Source organism: Ischnura elegans, chromosome 5 (genome assembly GCF_921293095.1).
Source record: "Ischnura elegans chromosome 5, ioIscEleg1.1, whole genome shotgun sequence".
Lineage (NCBI taxonomy): Eukaryota > Metazoa > Arthropoda > Insecta > Odonata > Coenagrionidae > Ischnura > Ischnura elegans.
In genome coordinates this window covers 30,489,822-30,516,030 of record NC_060250.1, presented here as the reverse complement: position 1 = coordinate 30,516,030, position 26,209 = coordinate 30,489,822, and the positions used below count along the sequence as shown (strand labels likewise).

At 36.8% G+C, this 26,209-nt stretch overlaps 1 protein-coding gene across 2 annotated transcripts; it reads right to left on the bottom strand.

Annotated features, from left to right (window-relative positions):
• Window positions 1–458: 458 nt before the first annotated feature.
• On the bottom strand, window positions 459–24,777 carry LOC124158648 (A-kinase anchor protein 10, mitochondrial). 2 transcript variants are annotated; one of them, XM_046533851.1, is made up of 10 exons: window positions 24,483–24,777; window positions 24,145–24,291; window positions 16,972–17,716; window positions 10,931–11,054; window positions 10,378–10,517; window positions 9,110–9,345; window positions 8,368–8,593; window positions 6,674–6,750; window positions 5,260–5,312; window positions 459–2,037 (listed from the first exon to the last, which is right to left on the bottom strand). In XM_046533851.1, the coding sequence occupies exons 1-10, from the start codon at window positions 24,505–24,507 to the stop codon at window positions 1,861–1,863; spliced, it is 1,950 nt and encodes a 649-aa protein (XP_046389807.1). In that variant the 5' UTR covers window positions 24,508–24,777; the 3' UTR covers window positions 459–1,860. The 2 variants fall into 2 exon arrangements, with proteins under 2 accessions (XP_046389807.1, XP_046389808.1); XM_046533852.1 differs by lacking the exons at window positions 24,145–24,291; window positions 24,483–24,777 and adding an exon at window positions 18,570–18,752.
• Between the last annotated feature and the right edge of the window lie 1,432 nt (window positions 24,778–26,209).

The following is a 26,209-nucleotide window of genomic DNA, read 5'->3' as shown; positions in this document are numbered from 1 at the left end:
ACAGACCGTATGAAAACTATTTTCATCGTGTATATGGAGGTATCTAAATTATATCATAGTGTAATTCTTGTAAATGATGTAAAGAGACGCTTCTACTCAAGTTAAAGGTTGCCTTATGAAATACATACGTCAGTCAGAAAACTTTAAACAAGGTATTCATCATAGCTATTCAAGTTATCTATGAAATGAATCATATGGTCCTTTTTTATCGTGCTTTTGATTCATTGGATGGAACTTGAAACAAATAATTTGTCATTTTGTAATTGTATTGCTAAACCTTTTCTATCTATGAGTAAACCGTATTCAAACTGATTCTTTAGCCAATTATGTACTCTGGTTACACTTTATTATGACACGAGATCCAGTTCCAGCTTCAAGAACCAGTGTAATGGAGAACTGATGCGACCCATCTCTAGTCACGATGTAATGAGGTAGAATAGTTATTAAAAACACCGAGCCTCTTTATAAAAAAAATTATATTATTTGAATGTTTAACATTCTGAATTATGTACAATTTATAATACACTTTTGGAAATATGTTGGTACATTTTAAATAAAGGAAAATATAACTTCTTCAGAAAACAAAAAAAATGCATTAAAGTTGCATATCAATGCCTTCAATCAGTTGATTACGTGAACAGTAGTATACATAATTGGCAATTTTACTAAGATTTACCAAATCTTGAATAACAATTAAACATCATCATGCATAGCACACAGTAGGAAAACAATGGTTCTAATTTATTGATCCATGGCTCTAATGGGTACCTTTCTGTAATCATTTACAACAAAACATTTAGAGGAATGACTAGATGTTATGTGGTTAAAGAGATGGGAACTTAAGGCAATGACTAGCCTATTCCCATCAATGACAATTTTCACCGACGATCGATGCACACCAGGATAAGTAACGAACATTAAAAAGAATATTCACCAAATAAAAACATCCAAGAGACATGAACCAATATCACAGGGAAAAAATGAAAGAGCACCAATGACAACTACTGATGTTTCCTATAGTGAAATCAATAGCAGTAGTTCCATTTGAAGCATCGAATTCCACTCGGGACACACAATTAGACTTGATAGCTTCCTCTCATGGGAACCCATAGTACTATTTTTGGATTTTTTTTGTTAAATAGAGGGGTAATTTACAGTGGAGAAATATGGAAATAAATTTGCAGGAAGCAATAAAGGTACCCGCTTTACATTAATTGGAAGCCTTGCGTTTCTTCAAACTATCACTTACATAAAAAACAAATACTAAGTCCTCAACTTCATAACAAAACCAGCAACAGAAGGACTGCATTTTGTACCTGCACACATAATACCGTAAAAACATTCACACAGAAAATCTATAAGCATACGCATTAACATAATAATGATATTCTGATGCAGGAATATGGCTGAAATAATCTGCAGAACCAAAATTGCAGCCAATATCAAAGGAAGTTGGCATTTTCAAACCAACAAAAATCTTACAAATTAGGAAATAAAATAAATTTGGAAAAACAGGCTCTGACAGATGAAAATATCAGAAAGAAAACATCTATAGACACCAGAAAATTATCTGACAAGGACTTAGTATCAGTTAATCAAAAAAATATTATCTTTTCAGACTATTTGTTCTTAAGAAACTCTTACAATACTAAAAAGGACCTCATCACAATTCAGCTCAGTTACTGAGAGAAGGTAAAAATATTCACACTGGTTTGCATTTATACCTCAGACAAAACCATCAACTCTCCCTGGATCACAGTTTTCTTTCTACCTTAAGGGAAGAAGTTTGCAGCATACTAAACTCACAGAAGTTCATTTGTTCGTCACTGAAAAATGTAAAGTCACATAGCAGTCAGCTGGTCAGGACTTCAATCCTTTTCCTGCACCTTCCCTCTGATGGGTGTCTGTTGGTAAGATATCCCTTCTCTGATTTGAATATGTTGCATCCGAAACTTCTTCATCACTACCCCCAAGAGTCAGACTTGTTATATCCTTCACGATCATCTCTGCTATTTGCCATGCCATGTCTTCTTTTGCCTAAATGGTTTATAAATTGATTAGTACCATGACAGATTTAAAGACAAGACATGGACTGCATCTCACTCAGCAGGAGGAATGTTCTCAAGTAAATATAGAAGTGAGATCATGAAAGGGATGTGATGAATTCTCGTCTGATGATGTTGGACTAAGTCAAATGGTTAATTCATGATAAATTATATAATATATATTTGACTTTTTGCTGTGTATTTACATTCCTTTCCATTATTTTGTTACTTGGGTCTATTCCCCTTCAGACACCTCTTTATTAATAAAATTTTATGTTGATTTTTCATCAGGAGTGGAAATACTGGGTTAGTGTTGTAATATTCTTCCTCCACCATAAAAAGCACCCATATTTCTTTGCCTTTTTGCTTTCAATTTATGATATTTAAACAATTTTCTAGTTCATAGGACCAAAAATGTACAATTTACTACCAGATTCATGACTGACACTGAAAAACTGTAATTTTATAATGAAATATATTCACTCCTGTTACTCTCAATATAATGGATGATGTTCTCCTTTAACCCTTTCGCGCCGGACCTTCGTTGAAGGAAATTCTTCCTCAATACGAGTCTCTAGAAAGTTTTCTTTACTCCTCTGTACGAAGCCTTTCCGCGTCAACTAAAGGCAGTGGGTCCCTCCCGAAACATTTTTGGACCCAACTTGGTGGGGCGCCGAACCTTTTCCTTGACCTCTGTCCCAGACCCTAGAGGGATTAAAAGCCCCTTCCTAGCACGAGTCCGCGGTCAACTAGCTAAAATATTAACGCAGAATGTATGCAAATATTTGTTGTTCGTATCGATTTTTTTAAATTCAAAATGAATTTCGTGTTTTTTTCTGAGCGTGCAGAAATTTTAAACGAAGTTCTAACGTTTATATAGACGGATTTAGTATATTTACTAGTTGTTCTATAACTCTGTTGATATTAATGTTAGAATTTCGTTTGAAATTTCCATGTGGTCAGCAAAAAAAGATGTATTCATTTCTAGCATTGGATTTCAAAAGTAAGCAACAAATATTTTTTTGGAAAACACACTGCAAATAACAGTAGTTGACCACTTGGAGAGGATAGGAAAGGGTCGACCTGAGCGGCCGAAGAAGGGGCTGGGCTCGTGCTAAGGCGGATCACAAGGGGCGACCGCGTCCGTGGGTCTATTGTGTCCGCCACGGTCACTTTTTTCGACCTGTGCCACACAGGCGCGGCATTTGTTGGTTAGGGTAATAACATTCAGGATGCACTGGTGTGGCATTCGTAGCTGAGGAAAAAAAATCCTCGCTGCACAGGTGTGGAATTCGGCACGAAAGGGTTAATTGCAAAATATATGAAAATGCTATATTAACTATGCATAAATATTGTCCTTATTATGCTTATTTTACATTCGAGCATAACCTGTTTTTGATGGTAGCCATAACACAGATAATTCTTCATAACTACCTAAAATTACTTCTTAGATGTACACCCATGTCTCGTATAGCACAAGGGATGTGTTCTTTGGGGTCTTTGCACAATACGAATTTGCGTTATACGAGAGTGTTTTAACACTGCGAAGATAGGGATGCGTTCCTGGTAGCATAGGTGTTAGGTATCTAATTTCCTCTAAACCACATATATTCCCATAAATAGCCTTAGAATACCTTACTTATATAAGTTTTTATGGAAAGTATCTTTAAAGATAGTAGGCACGCATTCAAAGACTTTTATTCATGTTAAAAAAAATTTGTACGTGCTTTTGAAATTCCATCCAGTCGTGCGGGTGTGCAAACATATGCTATCTCAGGGGTTTGTAATGCATTGCCGGCAGTTGACGATTTTTCAAACCAGTCCAAAACCAACTATTGTGTCACCCAGGCCCTTTTGTTGCTCATTGAAATGATAGGCAAATGCTACTTTGAATGCCATTTCATAGCTAGCGGAGTTTATGATCGATAAATCATTTTAATTTGAAGTCCTCCGAGGTATTAGCAGCTACGTGAAACAGTCTTTAAGAGCCTTGAAACCTGACCCAGGTGAGAATGCATTCTTTTCCAAAACAATATCGTCTCGTCAACACTAAAAACTGGTTAAGGGGGAAAGGAGCCACTTTCAATCACAGCTTGAAGTTCATCAGAAAATGTTGCGGTGACTGCGCTATCAACACTTGCAGATACACCTGATATCGCCGCACTGAAAATACCTGCTTGCCGTTTAAATTCTGGAACCAACCGGAGCTTTCACTAAATGCCTCGGAGCGATCACCACTCTCTTTTTGTACTGATTCACTATGAACTTTCCGTATGTGTAGACCACTTGGTTGAAGTTGGTGCGGCTGAGGTCACAGATGTTTTAACTTCGTCTTTATTCAGAATAAGGCATCGTGCGTTTAAATTTCCGCGCAATATCGCTTTGACGCTCTCCATTTTCAAAGCAATTGACCTCTTTCAATTCCTCTTCCATTTTTCTTGATAAATTCTTGATTTTTCTACCCGCATTCCTATTTTTTGCCATTTTCTCTTGGTTTTTACTCTGTATGGCTCTATTGAAATCACCTTCTACTGCTGAACTGTATTCCTGAGATGGAGAGGGCCTACGACTGCTGGGAGGGAATGAGGCCATTGTGTTTGAAACTCTATAGCGGACCCTTTTATGCGTTGATGCTATTCATACTTAACTCAGCCATTTCTCCCCCGTGAATACCGATGACCTTGAAGGCTTTAGCGCGGACCCTCTACCTGGAAGTCATTCGCCCGATAACCAATGACAGCAAAAATTACGTCTCAAACCGTATTGCATGAAAAAACTCATTTCCACTAGCCCCACCCTTAATTAATGATCTAAATTAACTATTGTCTTTCTGTTAAGGAGACGAGATAAATTACTTCGGTAGGCCGGCTATCTGGACCCAATGACGAGTAATACTTTTGGCCATTGCACAGCAATGGATTTCGATTAATATAAACAAAAAAGAAGATTTGAGGCAAGCAATACCATTAATATGCGTAAAATGATAGCAATTTCGTGAGTACTTAGCGCAAATTCACGTTTTATCATGAGAGCATTTAAGTTATTTGATAAGGATACACTGCGTTGCGATGTTTCCCTGAGGAACGAATTGGCGCTATATCAAAATTGCGCTATACGAGGCATGGGTGTACTCTGTTCATTTCACTCAAGCTTATCATGTAACATGATTGGAGCAATATGCAGTTATGTATTTAACCATCTATTATCTAATTACCTTGTCTTCATCCATATTCACAAGCTTTTTTACAACCTTGGTTATTCTGGACTCTGTAAGATAAGAGATAAAAATACATGAGCTTCATGTTAAAGGTTGATATAAGATATCAGGATAAAATTAAAACAAACACAATAAATATGCATGCATAAGGAAAGTTGCATTTGATTACAGGGAACTATTCACTTAGGCCATATGCCAGTTCACTTTGGGGCATACTAGGGATATATAATTTTACCTAGTTCCTGGAAGTGATGTTGAGTTCTTGACTTTGGGTGAACTTCATGACCAAAACAAGGCGCAGCACAGCTGGTACAGCTGAAGGCATACTAGAGGCTGTACCAGCCTCTCTAAATTTAAGGGGACTTTAGCTACCTCAAAAAGTTTTTCCCTTATCCCAACTGCCTATGATACATCCACTGAGGAGACCACAAGCCCAAAGGTACCTAACCTCTGATGTACCATTTTTCCATGTACATACATAGGTAATTACATTTCTTTATGTCTGCCATAGAACCAAGTTCAAGATAAAAATCCTAAGTTCAAATCCTTTTGCAACAGGACAACATTTAGAGATAAATACACAAAAAGATTTAGAGTACGAACCCGATGAATTGAAGTTACAAAGCATCATTATATTTGTAGCAATGAAAAGACACAGGTGCATAACTATACTGATTGCCATGCCCAAGAGAATAGAATGGGAGGAATGAGTGCAAGCATTCCCTTTGGCAAAAACCAATTAAGGTATCTAATAAAATTCAGCGCACCAAATTATAACCTTATTCAAGGAAATGTGAGGTTTAACGATGCATGGGAATTGATAACAAATTACCACCATAGGCAACCTTTGCACCACCCAAGCACACCTTGAATTAATTTTCAGACTTAGCGCATGCACAGAATATTTTTTTTCTTTAAATTTTGATGTCCATACAATATGACTGAAAAGTTATAGTAACTTACATTTTTTCCAATTTTGCAATTCCAAAGGAATTTCATTGGCATTAATTGAAATATATTATAAAATAAAATTTTGCAAAACTTGCCCTCTGTCTCAGCCTTTTAATGGGTGGTAAATCATAGCTTGATGCGGATAAGTGATTGATCGTTCTTGCAAGCAATACATTTTCAATTATGCTATCAGACTTTCCGTTCTTCAAGAAAAAAATTTGTAGCAATAACAACCCTGTTATCAGGGATTATCCGTAAACATTAATAATATTTTGAATTTATTACTTTCACAACCATAGGGAAAATTATAACAGAAAAAATTTTGAAGAACATTTTCTGAATTATCAGAGAAAATTCTTTAAAAAAAAAAAAGATAATGAATCTATTCAGATTAGTGAAATTTATCACATTTCCCGCTACAGGATAAGATTTAGAAAGAGAAAAATATCTGATGACTTACCTCCTTTACGATCAGGTTCCGGCTCAATGTCAGTCTCAAATCTCCCCATTTCATTTATTCTTCCAAAACATAGCCCACTGTAAAAAAAATTGGATATTTTAACTTGTAAAGTGCAAAATCTCGGTCTAAAACAAGGGATAGTAGGTAAACCATAAAGTAAACAAATTGTAATAGTAGGGGTGAACTACACATTGTAATGGTGCCTCTTTCCACCTGTTGCTTTTTTCGCCTCTCTTTTGTTTAAAACGTGAACTTTCACGGAAGTGGTGTAGTGTTCTCAGTCTGTCATGAGCCTCCCCCAAATTTGCTGACAAGAACCAGGGAGACAGACCAGGGATGGTCAAAAGATAGAGTAATGCAGAGGTGGAGACCTTGAAGTATGTCTTTCTCTGAGAAATGAAGATGTAGACACTTTGCAGCCGGTCACCATCCTTATTCAATGGTGGCAATTCTTCATTAATATGATGTAAAGAATATTAAAGTCCGTTGAGAGTTGAGCTGGTCTCCGATCCTGACTCACTCTCTGCCACCGATCATTCAGCCCCCTGAAGAATACACCAGGAAAGTAAAACGCAAATTCCCGAAGCAGTGGCAAACTTTGTGATTCTCCATATTCCCTTTTCCTTGTGAGATTCCCATTGACTGGGAACAAATACTACACATCGGAATAAGGCTGCCCCGGCTAGTGAGAATTACAGCAGACTCCTGATTATCCGGCTGCGGTTTATCCGTGTTGCGGATTATCTGTGTATGAGTTCACACTGCAGCAGTTGAATGCCCGGCAACTAGTAAGAGATGCAACTATGTGGCGTGGTGCCTGGCAGTTAAGTTTCCTACGTCAAAGAGTTGCTGTGAAGCATTCGCCCAAACCACTTTTCTGAATCTGTGATCTCGCAGCCACAGATGCACAGTTTTTGGAAACCAGTTATTATTTATAAACAATTAGAAGCAGTACGAATAGGAGTACAATCACGTTTTCACTGCTAAAAAGATAGTGATTGGGAATAGAAAGCTCTCAACGAGTCTGGGAAGCTATCTAAAATAATTGACAATGTACGTATATGATAATAATAATAAATACAATAATAATACATGGTTTGATTTGCAAAAAAATTTTGAAAATAACAAGAAATTAAAGTGAAAGTTTGGATAATACATGTTTTCCCATTTCCAATTCGTGCTGCCTCTCCCCATCATTAGCTAGGACAATTGGGAGTTTACTGTACTACAGCAGTCTTTGTTTGTTTTCTTTGTCGTGCCTTAGTGCTCATAATGTAAAAATTGGCTCATTGTAATATTATTACAAGTGTTTTTTCAATTTATTCTGCAATTTGCTTAGAGTAAGTAACGCATTTCTAATCCTTGCTAACTCATTGCATTTTGTGTTCTGACATAGCTCACACAAAGTGTAGCTTGCTCATATCGTCAAGAATAAAAGTTTTATTTTTCATTTGAAAGTTTGAATTTTGACATCAAGCACGGAATCTCACCCTGACTTTCCATCCCCTGTACGTCATTCCACTTCCTAATGAGCCCATTTGGTGACGTCACCCTGCCCTGAGACCTTCTCTTAGCTCATTTAGTTTCCGGAGAGATTGTCCGTTACAATATGTAATATTCCACAACTACATTAAACCATTTCCATGCAAAAACTATACAGCAATCTCAACAGTGATTGTCACTGAATCTCCTACCTCTTCTGCCGTCTCCTCCATAGTGAATCGGGATCATAAAGCTGTTGTGAGTCAATTGTCATCTCTCTCCCATCCACATTTCTTACAACCTTTTTGGCCGGTAAGGTACTCGGATTACTGTGAGGGGTCTCTGCATCACTTCCACTCACTGACATCAGATCTTTTGATGATAATGGAGTACTCTGACTGGATTGACTTCCTCTGCTCTCTTTCCCACTCTCGGCTCCTACATTTGGAGAAGAATTTTAAATTATTTTTAGGAGTCAACATAGCAAAGAACAGATAGTGCTGCCTCTTCAATTAATGCAAAAAGTCAAACATCAATAAAATACATAAATTTGCTGTTACGCCCAGCAAATAGGAGTATTTTCCAGAACAAATCAAAAAGAGAAAACTTCTTCATCAGTTTTAATGAAAAACACATACAGTAAATTTGAATAGAGTCACTCAGACTTTTGCACTGAATAATCAAATGATTGTTTAGTACTTAAATGAAGTCTTAATGAGCTCAATTTTAGCCACCCAGATATATATGCAAGCCATATTGTTAGAATATTTAGAAGGCCAACATTATAAATCAATCCAAACCAATAGCCAAGAAAGTTTTAGTCTGAAATCATCTTAGCATAAAATCATTCCCAAGACAAGATTGTCTGGAATCTATTGAGATTAAATGATATAGTAACTACTGGTGGAATTAGCATTTTTTCAGCCATATACTCCTAATGAAGAAAAGACGTACCTGGTGATTTGGCAGGATGATGCTTCGAATTCACAAGCTCAGATAACAACTGATAGAATAGTTGAGACGATAAAAATGCAGCAAGATGCCTCCTCTCCAATGCTCGATGAACTATAGCCATAGGCTTGTTGAAACACGTTGGAAGAGGTCCACCTTCTCTGCAAATATTTTGCTCTACCTCCAAGCGGACAGCAGCACTTACGCCTAATGGGTTTGTAGCCTGTAATGAAAAGTACCTTTCCCCCCAAAAAACAATAATTAAAAATAAATAGGAATGCTGGAAGAGTGATAATTCACTATTGATAAAAAGATAAATCATCAAAAAAAGCAACACAAAAAAATGATTTGAAAAAGCAACTTTAATAATGCATCACAAGGAAACTTTGGATTTGGATAATGAGAACAAACATAAATCCAGGTGTCTTTAATTCACTGTACTTACTTATAATCTGATTTCCAAGAAACTATTGATCATTGTAAGCGCTAGCAATATTCCATGACTAAAACTTTCAATTAAACGATGAAAACAAATTATCTCAAAAATAGCTAAATGTACCATCCCAAAAAAACATTCGCTCATTGATACCGTCTTTACTTCTTAACAAACTTTGACAAATCAAAGTCCAAAACTAAATAACTACTTCAGGATCCTGATTATGATGAAATAAAATTTTAACAACACTGGCCATAAAATGTACACTTGAGATGGTGGAAGAAGCTTTCTGAACTGAGTAAAAATTTTGCATACGAACAGAGAATGAATTATCAGTCAAAGTCATAATCTCCCACAGACAGGCAAAATCAAACCTTTTGCCCAGGGTGGAATAGATATAGTGGCTGATTAATGAGAGTTTGATTACTGCTGCTCAAGATGAGAAGTTTATTGTGCATAGCAGAGGGAGAGATTCACTTTATTCATTGGTCAGTCACAAGAGCTCAATACTTTTCATAAATGATTCCCATTATCAATCCTCGTTGTTTATCTGATTAAGCTCTTCCCTCCATTATCTCACATAATCACTGCTCAAGTTCAAGTATTGTGTAAAAATTCAATCTTGATAGCATGCAGTAGTTAAGCTTAACACTCGATAGCATACCATTAATTAAATAAACAAATAATTCCACCAAAACAATAAAATAATGCAACCATGCTTTCATCTTTAACAAAAAAATATTTTTTCAATCCTTCATATTGACTTTTTACTTATGTTTGAGTTAAAGATTTGGTAATTAGTACACAAATCACTGCTGAATGAGTATCTACTTACTTATCATACAGAATTATTGCATCATCTTGTGCTTCATCAGGATTGTAACATCCATTCTGCTCAGCTAACTGCAGCTGAAAATTATTAGCAGCTAGCCAAAATTCCAACAGAAGTCCTTGCTTTCCTTCCTGTTCAAGGAACTGATAGATAAGTATAATCAAAAATAGCTCCAATCATGATAGAAGCAATATTATCTTTGAATTAGAGCAAATATCAACTCAAGATAAGTCTGCTACAGAGGAAAACAAGATATAAAAAACAACTCCCTACCCACAATTTAAAGACAAGAAACAACACTGCATTTATGAAATTGCTGTCGGACTTGAGAAAAACAAACACAATTTATTAGTAGCACTCAACAGACAAAGCAATTTCAAAACCATTTTCACCACAAGAAAATTTTTAACAATAAAATAAGTATTCATATCTTCAATTAATGAGACACATATTTAGATTACAAAAGTAAAATACCATAAATGATCAAATTTAGCCAGAAAAAATTCACTCAAAAATAAATAGACAAAGAGAAAAGTATAACTTTCTAAATTATTACCTCCATGAAATGGAACAATGCAGTTTCACAATAAAGAATGTCATCAAGCAGAACTCTCCCACTAGTCAAAATATCCACTTGATGCTGACAATGATATTCACTGTTGAGGAAATCATTGAAATACCTGAAAGCAAAAACAGTCACGCACAAAATAAGTTTCATCATGATAAAAAAATAATGACACTCGTTTCATTTGAAGGAATTGAAATGCTCTCACTTATATTTCACAGGGAAATAGCACATAGTTTTAGGATGTAAACAGTAAATTAGTTATTTAGATTAGTTGACACCCCTTTGATGATATACTGCCAAAGAATTGTTGACTGGCTAAAAACAGTGTTAAGGGCTGATGTAATTTTATCTGAGGTTCTTTCAGATCGCAACTACTGCTGAAAATATTCCTAGGAAATTCTACTCAAATTAATGAGTTAATACATTCTAAGTAAAAAATTCTACCTTGATATGTTGATCACTGGTCAGAGAGATTTGAATTACAACGATGAATTTGAGATACAATTTTAATTTTTTGTAGATGATAAAAGACAGTTTGTGTTTAAGGCTTCTGAAGTCTTAAACACAATCTGCTTGCAACCTGAGCAATATTCGAAAATGGGCTTCTGATATTGATAAAGTGCCATGGGGAAAAGACACGAGAGCATTAGGCAATGAAAAATTGAAACATGATAAGAAATTATGCGAGTGGAAGGGCTTTGCAAAAAAATATTCCATTAAAACATTTTTCTGATGGACAGCTTAATAGCATGAAACTCATTTTATGAGCAATAAAGAGTAAATGAATCACAATCAGGCAGAGCAATGAAGGATTTTGATAGAAGGGTACATGTATTTTTCTCCCTGAGGATAATTTTTGACCAGAAAAGGTGAAGCAGAAACATGAGATAAGAGAGAAATGAGTCATAAATAAGCAGTACAATAAATATGTACTGAATAGATGTAAAGAGGGAAATATAGGATCTTTCAGAATTTAGCAATTTTGTACACATACTTGATATAGATTGGAGATAGGGTCATTCCATGTCAGTTCACCCAGGCATGGCACCCACCGACTCGGATTTTGATGAAATTTTTGTCACTAGCTACTATCACCTATCTAATGACCCATGTAAAATATTTCTTCTCTCACTCTCATAGTTTGCAAGATATGAGGAGTCAAAGTTTGAGATGTTTGCTCAGAAGTGGCGCTAGTGGGAGTCAAATTCCAGAGTGCAGGGCACACGGTAAAAATTCATAACTCAGAAACCACATAATATATTTGAATGAAATTTTGACCCCTTGTCTATCCAAGTACATAGCTTCCATAGTAATGTCTTTTATTCCCCTTGCATTGTTATGTTGGCCAAAATGATGTCAACAGTTGTTAATTAACCGATTTTTTTAGCTCAAAAACATTACTTCATATTTTCAGAATTATCACCAAAAGGCAGAGCAGTTAACTCATCCAATTTTTTTTTAAATTGAAGGTTAATATGTGCTCCAATATACTGTGAAATAAAAATGGTGGTGTTTTGACTGCCACTATGAGTATTTCAGGTTTTACTTTTTTTTCTGCCCCTGTGAGAGGGATTTTGGACACGTACTGTAAGATTGTATCCATACCTTCATGAGGATATATTTGAAATATTGGTCAGTAAATCTAAGACAAAACATGTAGTCTAGTGAATGTGGGTCTTGTTCATACAATTTTTTTAATAGCAATACTTGGCTTGTGGCAGCTGAGGGTAAAAAAATCCAAATGGCTCAGAAATGTGAAATGATGCTTTTTTCCTGGAATTTACCCATTTTTCAAGTGTTTAGTTTATGGAAAAATTGGTATCAAAATACATTAGGCTCTTACTGTGCATTAGAGGATAAATGGAAATACTAATTTAAACAAAATTATTTAAATAATACACTTCAATGTGTTTAAGGCATCTCCCGAACATCTCTGGAGGCTCTCTCGGGCAAACTAAACGCTTTACAGTACCACCAATTCCATCACATGGGGATTTTTGATATGGGTGCATAAATTTCACTTTCACATCATGTTCTTCCTCGTGTTTATAAATCACTAATCCAAAAAACCAGTGGTCATCATAAGCACATGCAATGTACAAGTTTGTTAAGATCTGTGGGATTGTATTACATGACAAACTTGAGAAGGTAATACAATCCCACCTATTCAGCCTCACTTTTCAGTGTTATTCCATCTCCCCAAGGAATAAGAGAATTAAGTGCAACCTCTAGGAAGAATAAAGTGTTACAATGTATCACAGTGAGGGCATGATAAATCAAAATAGATTCTAGGGTACCACTTTTAGTCTTCTGCCAAGTCTTCTTGTGTAAAGATGCTCCATGGGTGTCCAAGTTTATTCTGTGTGTACGATCAGTTTACTTTTACCTGTACATTAATTGTGTGTGCTATGAGTTAGGCGAAGCTGCTCATTGTGAACTTCGACATTAAAAAAGGTTAGTGCCTCCACTATGCTTCAAAATGAGCAAATTGTTGAACTGTGCAGCATTGGAAAAGTAACTGCATCTGATTGCCTCAAAAAAAGCTACACACCAGTGGTGCAACTGAACAAAATTGAGATCATGAGTATGCTTGAAAAACAGCTGTTATCTCTCAGAAGTGGTGTACCTGGGGAAGTCCTATCTAATGTCTGCGAACATCACAGAATATACTATTTGAAAAAGTATGAAACCTACCAAATATACTGTCTTGATCCTTTTAAGAGCCACAAGAAGAAAATATCAAAATCACTGAGAAATGTAAGTCTTGAATTTGCAGAAAAGGCCTGTAAAATCCCAACTCTTCCGAAATTAGTGCCAGGAATGAAAGTATGCCAGCCATGTAGGGAGGAAGTATAGAAACACTCTGGGTTTGGAAATGAGCTTTCTGGTGTTGAAGCAGTAGATAGTGACAGCAATGATAGTATTTTGAATTTTGAAACAACAGTATCCCAAGAAAAATCAACTGAGCTACTCAACAGAACGCTGCAAGATATAGAGGAGTCACCTTTAAAATTTCATGGCATATCATCTCACAGAAGGTCAACCTACGCTAAAAGGGAAGTAGAGTCAGCATGCAGTAATTTTAAAAGGAAGGTTAAAAGAGTTCTTGATAAAGAATTATCTCCAGAAAAGGATGACCCAAAACTGCCAAAAGAACTACTTCAGAAAGTTCATGATATAGAAGTGCTCATAGACTTAACCCGTCAACGCCCACGGGTGCCATAGGGCACCCAGTGCAGTGCTGAGCCAATGCTCCGGCAATGTATTTAATATGTGAATTTTAGCATACACGTCGGTGCACATACTTAGTAGAAGGTTTCCTCCATTATTCAGTCAGTTAGAATTGTGTTCTTTGTGTGAAGTTCATATGTATCATATTTTTTAAAAGTGAAATATTTGTGAATTTAAAAAAAACTTTGGACGCTGACGGGTTAATCAAACAAAAAGTTGACACATCAAGCACCCATCAAGGAAAGGTACATCTGTTATCATTGGTACCAACTTTATGGAGCAGGAAGAAAGTAATGGAAGAGTTTCATGTGAGTGAGTACACTGCCCGCCAAGCAAGAGAACTTTTCAGAGACAATGGAAAATTAGCTGCATCTGAATTGAGAAAAGGGAAGGCAAAAATAAAACATTACAATTAGTTAGGACTTTCTATGAAAGTGATGAGTACTCCAGAATGATGCCTGGAAATAAAGATTCCATAAGTATCTCCAAAAATGTACATGTTCAGAAGAGATTATTTCTTGCTAACTTGAGGGAATTGTATTCCACTTTTAAATTTGACTTCCCCAGAATTAAAATTGGCTTTTCTAAATTCTGCAACCTAGGTCCAAAATGGTTTGTGGTAGCAGAATGTCCTGGAACGCATTCAGTGTGTTTTTGCACAATTCATTAAAATGTCAACCTACTGCTTAGTGCCTGTAATATAGAGGAAACAAGCCAGGACCTAATTGGTTATTTCGTGTGCTCTAGAAATAATAGGGACTGTATACTGCGACATTGCTCTCAGTGTCCTTCACGTGAAAAATTGAAAAGCTCACTGCTGAAAAAGTTTGAAGAATGTGACCCCGGAGATGAAGTTTCATACATTCAGTGGGTTTCCAGTGACAGATATCAACTGGTGAACTTCACGGTGACATTTGATGAGTACCTATCAACTTAAATTGAAAGAGTGGAAAAACTGGTGCCCCATTCATTTATTACGAAGGTACAGGCAAACTACCTTAAGAAAATGAAAGAAAATCTTGGACCCCATGAAGCAGCTGTTCTCTTTGACTTCAGTGAGAACTACTCATGTTATCCAGGATGAGGCACAAGGGAATCACTGGACAAGTGATAGTTGTACGGTACACCCTGTTGTGATTTGTACTCTAGATCACCTGACTAAACAGCTTATTATTTCCAGTTTATGCATCTTGTCAGATGATTTGGAGCATGATGTAGCTTTTGTTTATGAAACCCAAAGAATAATATTTTGCTTTGTTAAGGAAAATTTTACTTTAGTCAAAAAATTGAGTTACTTTAGTGATGGTTGTGCAGGACGGTACAAGAACTGCAAAATATTTCTCAATCTTTGCAAGCATTACCAGGATTTCTCCTTAATGGCATCATGGACATTCTTTGATACAAGCCATGGAATATCCCCATGTGATGGAATTGTTGGTATAGTAAAGCATTTAGTTGCCCGAGAGAGCCTCCAGAGATGTTCGGGAGATGCCTTAAACACATTGAAGTGTATTATTTAAATAATTTTGTTTAAATTAGTATTTCCATTTATCCTCTAATGCACAGTAAGAGCCTAATGTATTTTGATACCAATTTTTCCATAAACTAAACACTTGAAAAATGGGTAAATTCCAGGAAAAAAGCATCATTTCACATTTCTGAGCCATTTGGATTTTTTTACCCTCAGCTGCCACAAGCCAAGTATTGCTATTAAAAAAATTGTATGAACAAGACCCACATTCACTAGACTACATGTTTTGTCTTAGATTTACTGACCAATATTTCAAATATATCCTCATGAAGGTATGGATACAATCTTACAGTACGTGTCCAAAATCCCTCTCACAGGGGCAGAAAAAAAAGTAAAACCTGAAATACTCATAGTGGCAGTCAAAACACCACCATTTTTATTTCACAGTATATTGGAGCACATATTAACCTTCAATTTAAAAAAAAATTGGATGAGTTAACTGCTCTGCCTTTTGGTGATAATTCTGAAAATATGAAGTAATGTTTTTGAGCTAAAAAAATCGGTTAATTAACAACTGTTGACATCATTTTGGCCAACATAACAATGCAAGGGGAATAAAAGACATTACTATGGAAGCTATGTACTTGGATAGACAAGGGGTCAAAATTTCATTCAAATATATTATGTGGTTTCTGAGTTATGAATTTTTACCCTGTGCCCTGCACTCTGGAATTTGACTCCCACTAGCGCCACTTCTGAGCAAACATCTCAAACTTTGACTCCTCATATCTTGCAAACTATGAGAGTGAGAGAAGAAATATTTTACATGGGTCATTAGATAGGTGATAGTAGCTAGTGACAAAAATTTCATCAAAATCCGAGTCGGTGGGTGTCATTTTGAAAATTTCTGGGTGATTTGACGTGGAATGACCCGATAGCATTGAAATAATTGGTGAAAAGTATAGGATGAAAATCTTTTTCCATCAACAATCTTTCTTTCAACCTCTATGTTTCTTCCAGAAAACCTCAACAATGATGATAGAGAGAAGATTATTACACATACTTAGGCATATTACTGAGTAAATGATATTTTAATGGATAAAGAAATATTCCTCGAATATGATAACACATATACCACAAGCAAGTTGTCAAACACTATCCACACTCACGTCCTTAAAACCTCATTCAACCAAATGTATTCTGTTTCTGTAGTAGGAGTGAATTCAGAATACTGACTGATTGTGACTGATTCTATCTACAGTGTCATAAATAAACATAACATTATTACCTAAGCACATAAAGTTATTAGGTAATTCGTAATACTCACTGATTCTCCATCACGGAATACACATATGTCTGAGCTTCCACGAAGCAATTATAGTCAACATCTCCACCCGGCCGGCAGATGGCATCAACTATAGCATTGCGAATTTCATTAGATAGGCCAACTTGCATAGGAGCATCTTGAGCCACATATATGCGGAATATGCGCACTGCCTCAGCCACATAACCACCAGTCCCACACTTCATAGGAACACCATCTTCGTTGAGTAAGGACAATGAGAGAGAAATTCCTTTACGACTTGTACAACTGTCGGAACTCACTTCCCCAGGAGATTCAGCAGGAGTAACTGGAACATTTGCACATTTGGAAGCCTCCTTGTCAGTTTTTGAACTCCCTCCAGAACTACACTCACTTTCTTCTAATACAGGGACCAAAGGGGAGAACTGAGGAGAGGTTGTGGAAGAGACCACAGAACCTGGTGAATCACACTTGGTAGGCGATTTGAGGTTTACTGGATTTGTAGTTCTATTAATGGAAATGCTAGAGGAATTACTGCGGCCCAAAGATAGCCTTTCAGCCTCATCTGAAGATTTTGGAGCCATCTCCTGGAATGCTTTAGTATCAAGCCAAAAGCGGAGCAAGGCGCCACCACTGGGGAGAGATTCCATAAACTTGGAGAAATGTACAAGAGCTCCTTTTCGATCTTCAAGAACTTGAGATAATGTCATCCACAGTCTAGACTGGCCTTTGATGACCTTCTCATCTTCCAAATTGCCATTGCTGGATTCTGGAAGAAAAAAAATTGTAATCAGTTAGGGAACAACTCTAGTAATATTATTATACACCTTGTACATGCAATGTTTGTACTCATTTCTCATGCGTTATGATTAATTGGCCACAAACATTTCCAAGGGGAACTTTTCTCATTCTATATCTTCCAGATAATTTCTCTATCCATACTCACATATATTTTCATAAAGATAGAAGGGCATGGTACACAACTATTTGTCACAAAATATCTGCCAATCCTAATAGGCATGAGGCTTAAGTACTGATATTGAAAATACAGTTGTAGATCTCACAAAAAATTCTTCATTTCAAAAAAATCCAAAGTTAATCTGAGATTATTTATAGGATAAGAATAGAATTAGAAGGAAAAGGTGACCATTGGTTCTATGTTTGTGGGGCAGGGGTGACGAAAATGGTACCTTACTACAATTGCAGACACAAATTTGAGGGATCCACCTTAAAAATCTCTATCAAGGCAAATGATTTCTCCACAGTGGAATTTTCACACATTTACCATACCCTCTTTCTCAACTTTATAACTATCACACTTTTACCCATTAAAATCCAATTGCACAATATCCCAAATAAAAAGAGTTGTTATCAGGCTTAATAACATAGGAGACACTGTAGCTCACCATACAAAAGCAACAGGTTGGACTACTCATTTAACAAAGGGTATTGCAGTGGGAATAAGTTTCCTCCAAATTTAATCTACACCACAACCATGACTTGAACCTTAGTTAAAGAGCTGGTGAGCTAGTTCACAATCAATAACACCAGGTTGACCTCTCTAATCAATTTATGATTTTTCACAAATATGTATGTACTCCACTTTTGACACACTTTCATACCAGCTTCTGTTCCCTTTTCCATGTCAACAATCACAAATCTCTCCAATGCACAAACCTCACTTTCTTCATCAAGTATTTCTAATTTAGCGCAACCGTTCATCACCCAAATTTCTAACGCAAATGCGCGATAAGTCCTTTTTGTAAGAACAAAGAATTTTGGTTTAAGCCAACACAACTAGACCTGAATATCAGAATTTACCAATCAACCCTTATACAAACACTAATACAAGACCTTCAGCTTTTATCTCATTATGGCCTCTGGTTATCTCCCAATTTCTCATCATTTAATTATATACTCGTTAATGATATCTCACTCACCTCAGTGTACAGTCAGATATCAGTGTACCTTTATCCTTATCTCCCAGTTTAATACTTCCACTTGATTCCAGTACCCTCAAAAATATAGGCATGAATCACTTCCATTGAGTGACGGTCATTTCAACTCTTGATGAAATGATGGCAAGCTACCACCCAATTCTTAACATAATCTCTGAGGAGCTGAATCTATCATCCCAGTGGAACCCCCTGAGGGGTCACGGTCAGGCTTCATTTTGCACTGAGTGACCCACATGCGAGTCATGCCTAGGTTTATCTTCTAGCCACTGCCTACAGGTGGCACCACACTCAGTTGGCAAATTGACCTTCCGCTAATGAAAGTGGGGAAGAAGGGAAATGGAAAACCTTTGGGAGCCACAGTTCAAGCATAATGCAGAAGCAGAGCACACTATAGGCAGTTCCAGCTCGGTGCCTCTAGAATGTTGCATGTGCACCCTGCCATGTCTCAGCACCGCTTATATTAGATAAATGGGATGTGCAACCTAATTGGCATATTTTGGCACAATCCTATTTTTTTCTACTTTAGTGGACATACTCAATTCCAGAGAGACGTAAGCAGCGTGAAACACTGATTGTAAGTATTATGCACAAAATAGCATTCATTTTATCACACTTGGTGGCAGGGGCGCAGCTAGGAATAGGGTGGTTTCCTATTATTTTTTTATTGCCTTAATCGAAAGATTATTACTCCTGGAGTACGTATTTCTTGCTTTTAGATTTTTAAATGACAACATCTATTTTTCGCGATTAAATGAAAAGTGGAAATTTCCAAGCGCGCGAAAACGCGACGCTTAAGTATGAATCCCGGGAAATATCTCCGTACGTCGTATTTCTGGTTCCCCCTCCCGCCCGGTGAGGTGACCTTGAGGCGAGGCTTAGCGCTGATACGTCGCAGGATGCTAGCGGATAGCTGAGTACCTTGCTGAATGGTAGCGCTTGGCTTAAAAAAGGTTTATTAATACCTTATCAAACGAAGAAAACTTTCCGACCTTAGCCAGTTTTAATAGGTGATTATTAAGACATGTTTCCCTGAGCTCTGTGCCTCATGCATGCATTGGTAACCTCAGACGATGTATAACTCCAATCCTCTCGTTTAGAAACTAGGTCCCTGTGACGTCATGCGGAGTGGAATCGCATGGGCGCCAATCTGGCCTTTTTCAAATGAGGATAAAATTTGACCCTTGCCATTCGTCTAAACCGGTATTTCAAAAACCAAATAATTTGTGTATTATGAATACACTAATGGTGGGTAACGAATCGCAATCAATGCCTTTCATTTTCTTTGTTGAAGGAAACTACCCTATTAAGGCTGGGGGGTGTTTAGGTGCAACTATTACCGGGGTGTGTGGGGGTATAGAATACCCACCAGGATAAGCGGTATGTGCGAGATTAATAAACTGCGTACTTTTAAAGATAAATGGTTCAAAATGGTGAGTTTTATGGCTTTCTGAGGGATGTTTTAGACATCCTTACACAATTCTATTAGTAATATCAATCCAATTAAGTAAAATGGATTAAACTTAAGAAATTCTCAGAGCTCTGGGGGGGTTTATCCCTCAAAACCCCCCCCTCGCTGTGCCACAGCTTGGTGGTCTAAATAGCAAATGATCGGTCATTTCATGTGGTACCATGCAGTCTGGCAAGAGTGGGTCACGCTCCATTCTAAACGAAATGAATGTCATCCTAGGCAGCAAGAATCACCACTGGTCACACCAATCTTCCACACCCACCAAATAGGTTACCATCTAGACAATGCACACCAGCACACTAAGTAATATAACTTTAATTCTTCATTAAGCTAAATGGTTAAAACAACAAAATGAAAAAAATAGAAAATTTGCCATTGGCTGAAGTGGAAATCAGATGTGTCCTACAAGTAGGTCAGGCCCCAGTAAACCTGTTTTAATAATATCATACAAAAACATTTCAAGCAATTATTCTTCACCATACCACTTTTTATACATCGATCCCTCTTCTCTCCCACTTGCCAAAACATTTTGAAAATACATTCTGGTCAAAGTAAATGGCAACATGGGAATCTAATGACTCTTAAACAAGATAGTATATATCATTCCATTAGTTGTGAGGCAGAAACATTGTGAACTGCAATGAAAATTACTGTCAATAAAATTTTCTTTGTTATAAGCATGTATTTCTTCCTCTCCCCAAATCAAACTGCAGTTTCTGCATTTTCCATTGTGGTACTAAATGATGCTAAAAATTTGTACTCCTCTATTCAGAATAAAATGCCACTCACAATTTGAACACAGATCTCCCCCAAATTTATAAGTTTTCCAGCTTCCCTTAAAAACATGTCAAACATCTCAGACCTTATTTAATAATTTCTGAATTCATTGTTTTTCCTACTCAAAGCTACATTTGGTAATGGATTTCTAAAACATCATCTTTACACTTACTACTCTCATTTATCAATGGACAGGTATACTAACAATATTGCTAGAAAACTAAACTTCTCATTTTCTCATTGGGTTAACGAGGTCTACTTTCTGTAAAAAAATTTCATTACAATGAATTCTATATGCACTAGCTTTACATAATTTTTTACTGGAGGTTACATTCCAAGCATTGAAATATTCTTATTCAAAAGAGATCATTCTAATATGTACTGTGAATAACATTTGTCATGTTCTTTGAGAACCCTCGGATAACCCCCTAAGTATTTTAACAGTTCCCCGTTTATTATTTACAGTAAAAATCGCTACCAATTGATTACCAGGTGCAGAGTTACACTGCCCAGTAGGCCGGCCCTTATTTTTCAGAATTGAGAAAAGTTATGTTTTCCTAGTCTCAAAATGGTCCAAATGAGGTTCATACTCACGTGTTAAAATTTGGTTACTTTAAAATTATGGCAACCCGTGCCCCAAGGGCCCTAAGTACTGAGGACCCTCAATTGAGATTTTTGGGGCGGAAAAAGTGCTATTTCTATGTAAAACGTAAAAGTAAAGTCCTTTAGGACCGATTTTCTGTTTGTTTTTACCTATCTCTACGCGTTTACGAGATATCGTCCGTTGTAATGCAATCCACCCCCAGGGCGCTACCCCGCACCATGGCGCTCCTGAGGTATGGCCCGCACCACTTAATAGAGACTTCCCCTCCACCCCCTCCCCTCCCTCGGCAAAGACTTTGCTTCTGCTGGGAAGATGTAGTCTGTGAAGAAATGTGCTTACGCTAGAAAGAATTTAATTGCCATGACAATACTTCCAATCAAAGTGATCAATTTACTCGTATTTTCACTTGTCCATGAATTTTAGTACATATTAACCAAAACGAAATAATTTTTCGTATTTCTAATATTTCACTGACACCACATATTTGCCATTTAAAGTGTATTTGCAGACGTTAGGGTTTGTGCTACGATGAAAATTCACACTTATTGTTAATAATTAATTTTGAAAGCTCTCTTCCTTCTACGTGACTGACTTAAAATATTGAATTAGTTTCACCCCTCTCTCTGCACAATCATCTACCGTTTGAGGACCCCGAATAATTTGCAAATCCTTATTTAATCAGGATGTTCATAGCATTCTTGCGTGAGCCCATAAAAGATAGATTCCACTCTCTCTTTATGTCGTCGCACGTTCATCCATTCGTTGAGTAATTTTTATAACTTTTCAATCGCCTTATTTTCCGTTATAACTGGAATTCTCGTTTTGTTCCATGGATGAAATGCATTTCTTACTGTTTTTCTCGCACTAAGTCTGATTCATTTCAAACCCATTAGGTTATAGAAAGACACATAGTACTTCTCTCACAGCAAGTAACTTTGAGTCAAGTATTTCTTCACTTTCTTTTCGAACCAGTTCAATTTCTGAATTTAGTCTTGATTTCTTACTTTCTCTTGTTGGCCTATTCTTAAAATGAACGTCACATGTATTCATGATAAACAAGTTCTTCAACACTTTTCTCCTACAATCCTAAAAAACTTAGCACTTCCTATCCTTTGCACACTATACATATGAACTAACTATCTCTCCACATCGATTTACAAATGTGAACTGACTGCCTCGTTTCCTCTTCCTTGAATATTTCTATCAACTGTTATGGCCCTAGAAGCCCTGCTCATTTCCTACATTCCTTTACAATTGACAAACACAATTGTATCAAATACTATTAACATTTTGAATACAAAAAGCAGTTTTGAATAAAGCATGCGGTAATGATGCACGGTCGTATGGTGGAAATAAACTAAGGTTCAAGGGGCCGGCGTACAGTACATAGGACGCGTTGAAGGGTTAAGATAGACATTGTAGGCTTTAAAAACATTAATCATGACACAAGAGGAACAACCTTTTCAATTCTGTACCACTAGCATGTAAATATTGCCATCAGGAGCAAAGTCTTTGCCGAGGGAGGGGAGGGGGTGGAGGGGAAGTCTCTATTAAGTGGTGCGGGCCGTACCTCAGGGGTGCCATGGTGCGGGGTAGCGCCCTGGGGGGTGGATTGCATTACGACGGACGATATCTCGTAAACGCATAGAGATAGGTAAAAACAAACAGAAAATCGGCCCTGTAGAGCTTTACTTTTACGTTTTACATAGAAATAGCACTTTTTCGGCCCAAAAAATCTCAATTGAGGGTCCTCAGTACTTAGGACCCTTGGGGCACGGGTTGCCATAATTTTAAAGTAACCAAATTTTAACACGTGAGTATGAACCTCATTTGGACCATTTTGAGACTAGGAAAACATAAATTTTCTCAGTTCTGAAAAATAAGGGCCGGCCTACTGCCCAGGGTTAAAGACCCTTTCAACATAATAAATTGCACATCGCCTGTACTTGAATCTAATAAAAAAGCCAATGACTTTAAATGCATGAGATTACACCAAGTAAACAAACTATGTGCTCAAAACATTTTCATGAGGTCTACATCATTTTAACATGTGAAAAGAATTCTTCAATCACATCGTTTCAACTCAATTCATGACTCGGCAGGGTAACTTTTACTGTACTATGTTTTAAGTTACTGCTATGCATTTGGCAACACTAAAATTAACGTTTTTATAGTCCTATTCTGGATATTTTTACGTGCAATATGCAACGTAAGTACCACGCTTGTTTCTAGGTAATAAATGGTATTATTATGCCTCAAAATTAATTTTCGAATGCATTAGGAATTGGCCATGGCATTTACACCTATTTGTAAACAAGTACATGAGCTTCAACCAAGATTTTAGGAACTGAAAATTCCTCCTCATATTTTAAGTAGGATATCATAATTACCAAAAACTTCATCGAGGAAATCGCTTAAAGGACCTGATAAACCTGGTTCCTCGATGAAGACTCCACTCCCATTACTTAGTGGGGCTGAGTTTACAGCCACTTCTGTTTGGCTTAATTTTGATATTTCTGGTTTTTCCTTTGTAGAACCTGAAGGCAAAAACAATAAATCAGAATTTATCCAGGATCCAGGCACAATTTTAATGGAAATAGGGGTCTATGTGTCGCTCGGAAAGGAAGCGTAGAAGCATTAGAAAGAATCAAAACAATGACTGCAAGAGAAGAATACATAAATAAATCCTTGCATAAACTGAAAACAACATCAAGGATACATAACTCACCAGATCTCTTCCAAAACTGCAGCATCCTTCACAGATGCTCAAATCAAAAAATTATTTCGGCACTGAGTAACAATTGCAGGCTGACATCTATTAGACGTCAGTAATGCGATCCAAAATAGCGAAGGAAACATTAATTCAACAAATTGGAAAACTACTCCTCATGTTCCACAATGCTATTTGAGAACGATATTTCGCTGTATCCTAACCTTAAACATTAATTAGGTACTTTGAATCAACAAAATCTTTCACGCCGTCCATGACTGTTGTTTTCGATATTTCTCATTCGAGAATAAATAAACGAGAAACGAAAATGAGGGGCGCACCAGCGCACGATATGAATTTTGTAGGCGCTCCTAGGGATGAATTGTGTTGATGCCACTGTGCTCGCTCTGGAGTTAAGTGAATTTGAACCCAAATTTTTAATAAGACTTCTATGCGACGTGGCGAGTGATTGATGAATAGCGTTAAGTTTTGACTCGTGACTCGTTAAATGGCAAGTTTGGAGGATGTCTTGCACGTGTGCAACGTGCATAGCTAATGCACTGTCATAAGCAATAATTGGATTGTCATGGAAAATGAAACGACTATGAAGTGAATGCTTTGGTGCAAGTGGCACCAGCAGTGGATTGATTGAGGTACTCTTATTCAGTCGCATTGGTAGTGGCATTTCTGGTTCATTTTATTTTTTTACTGTGGCAATGCATGTATGCAAAATATATTTATTTAAAGGTGTTCTACCGGTCGAGGTGGGTTTACTTTGAGTAATCACCGTGGTTAGTCCACCCTCCCAAATTGAATTTTCTTACTTATTTCATAACTATGTCAATACCCTTTCAATTATCCTCAGATCCTCTTCCAGAAGAGCTCTTTCTTCATCTAGTCCTTTACCTTCCCGTGAAGGCTACCTATAGGTATGGTTCCTCGTTCTCACCCACTTTTAGCGACTCCTCACACACCCATAATGTTAAACTGCACTTTCTCATTATTTTTCCTCTTCATCCCTTTTAATGTTATCTTATTCTTCTAAAAATCACAATTACATATTTCATACCCATCAGTTAAATAATGGAAATGTCAAGGAAATTAGGCAATTATCAGGGAAATACTCTGGGGGCAAAGCAAAAAGATGGAAATTGTAGTTGAATGCAGGTATACTTAGTGTTCATGTGTTGTAGTTGTTAGGTGGGTATTTTGTTCCTGCCCTGACTGTGCCTCTAGGATTAGTTCCAACTTGGCGGTACTTGACTTAATTTCTGCGACCACTACTACTGCTTGGTTTTATTTCATGATAGACCTAATATTTCCATAAAATCCCTGTATACAACTCTTTTGCTGATGATATAAAAATCTGAGAAATGTGATGCTTGAGAAAACCACATAAATTTCATCAAATTGTGATTAATATTCATGGCATTTGGAACACCATATCTTCCTGATGCATTTACCTGTATCTTGCTTCTATCTGGCCAACTGGTTAACCTACTCCTGGTTATCCAGAAAACTCACTATTTAAACAGCAGTTTATACCCTGATTCTACCCTCAACTATTACCTTCCTTTACTATATTCTCTTCAAGGCTGGGGTGACAGTGGATTTCAATGTATTACACCTCTGTGAATGCTTCACTAGTACCCTATTGGATACCATCTCTTGTGCAGTCTGAGCCATATATAAAGTTGCATATGAGTCACATATGCTTCTAGTCTAATCAGCGATTCTGGTTTTTG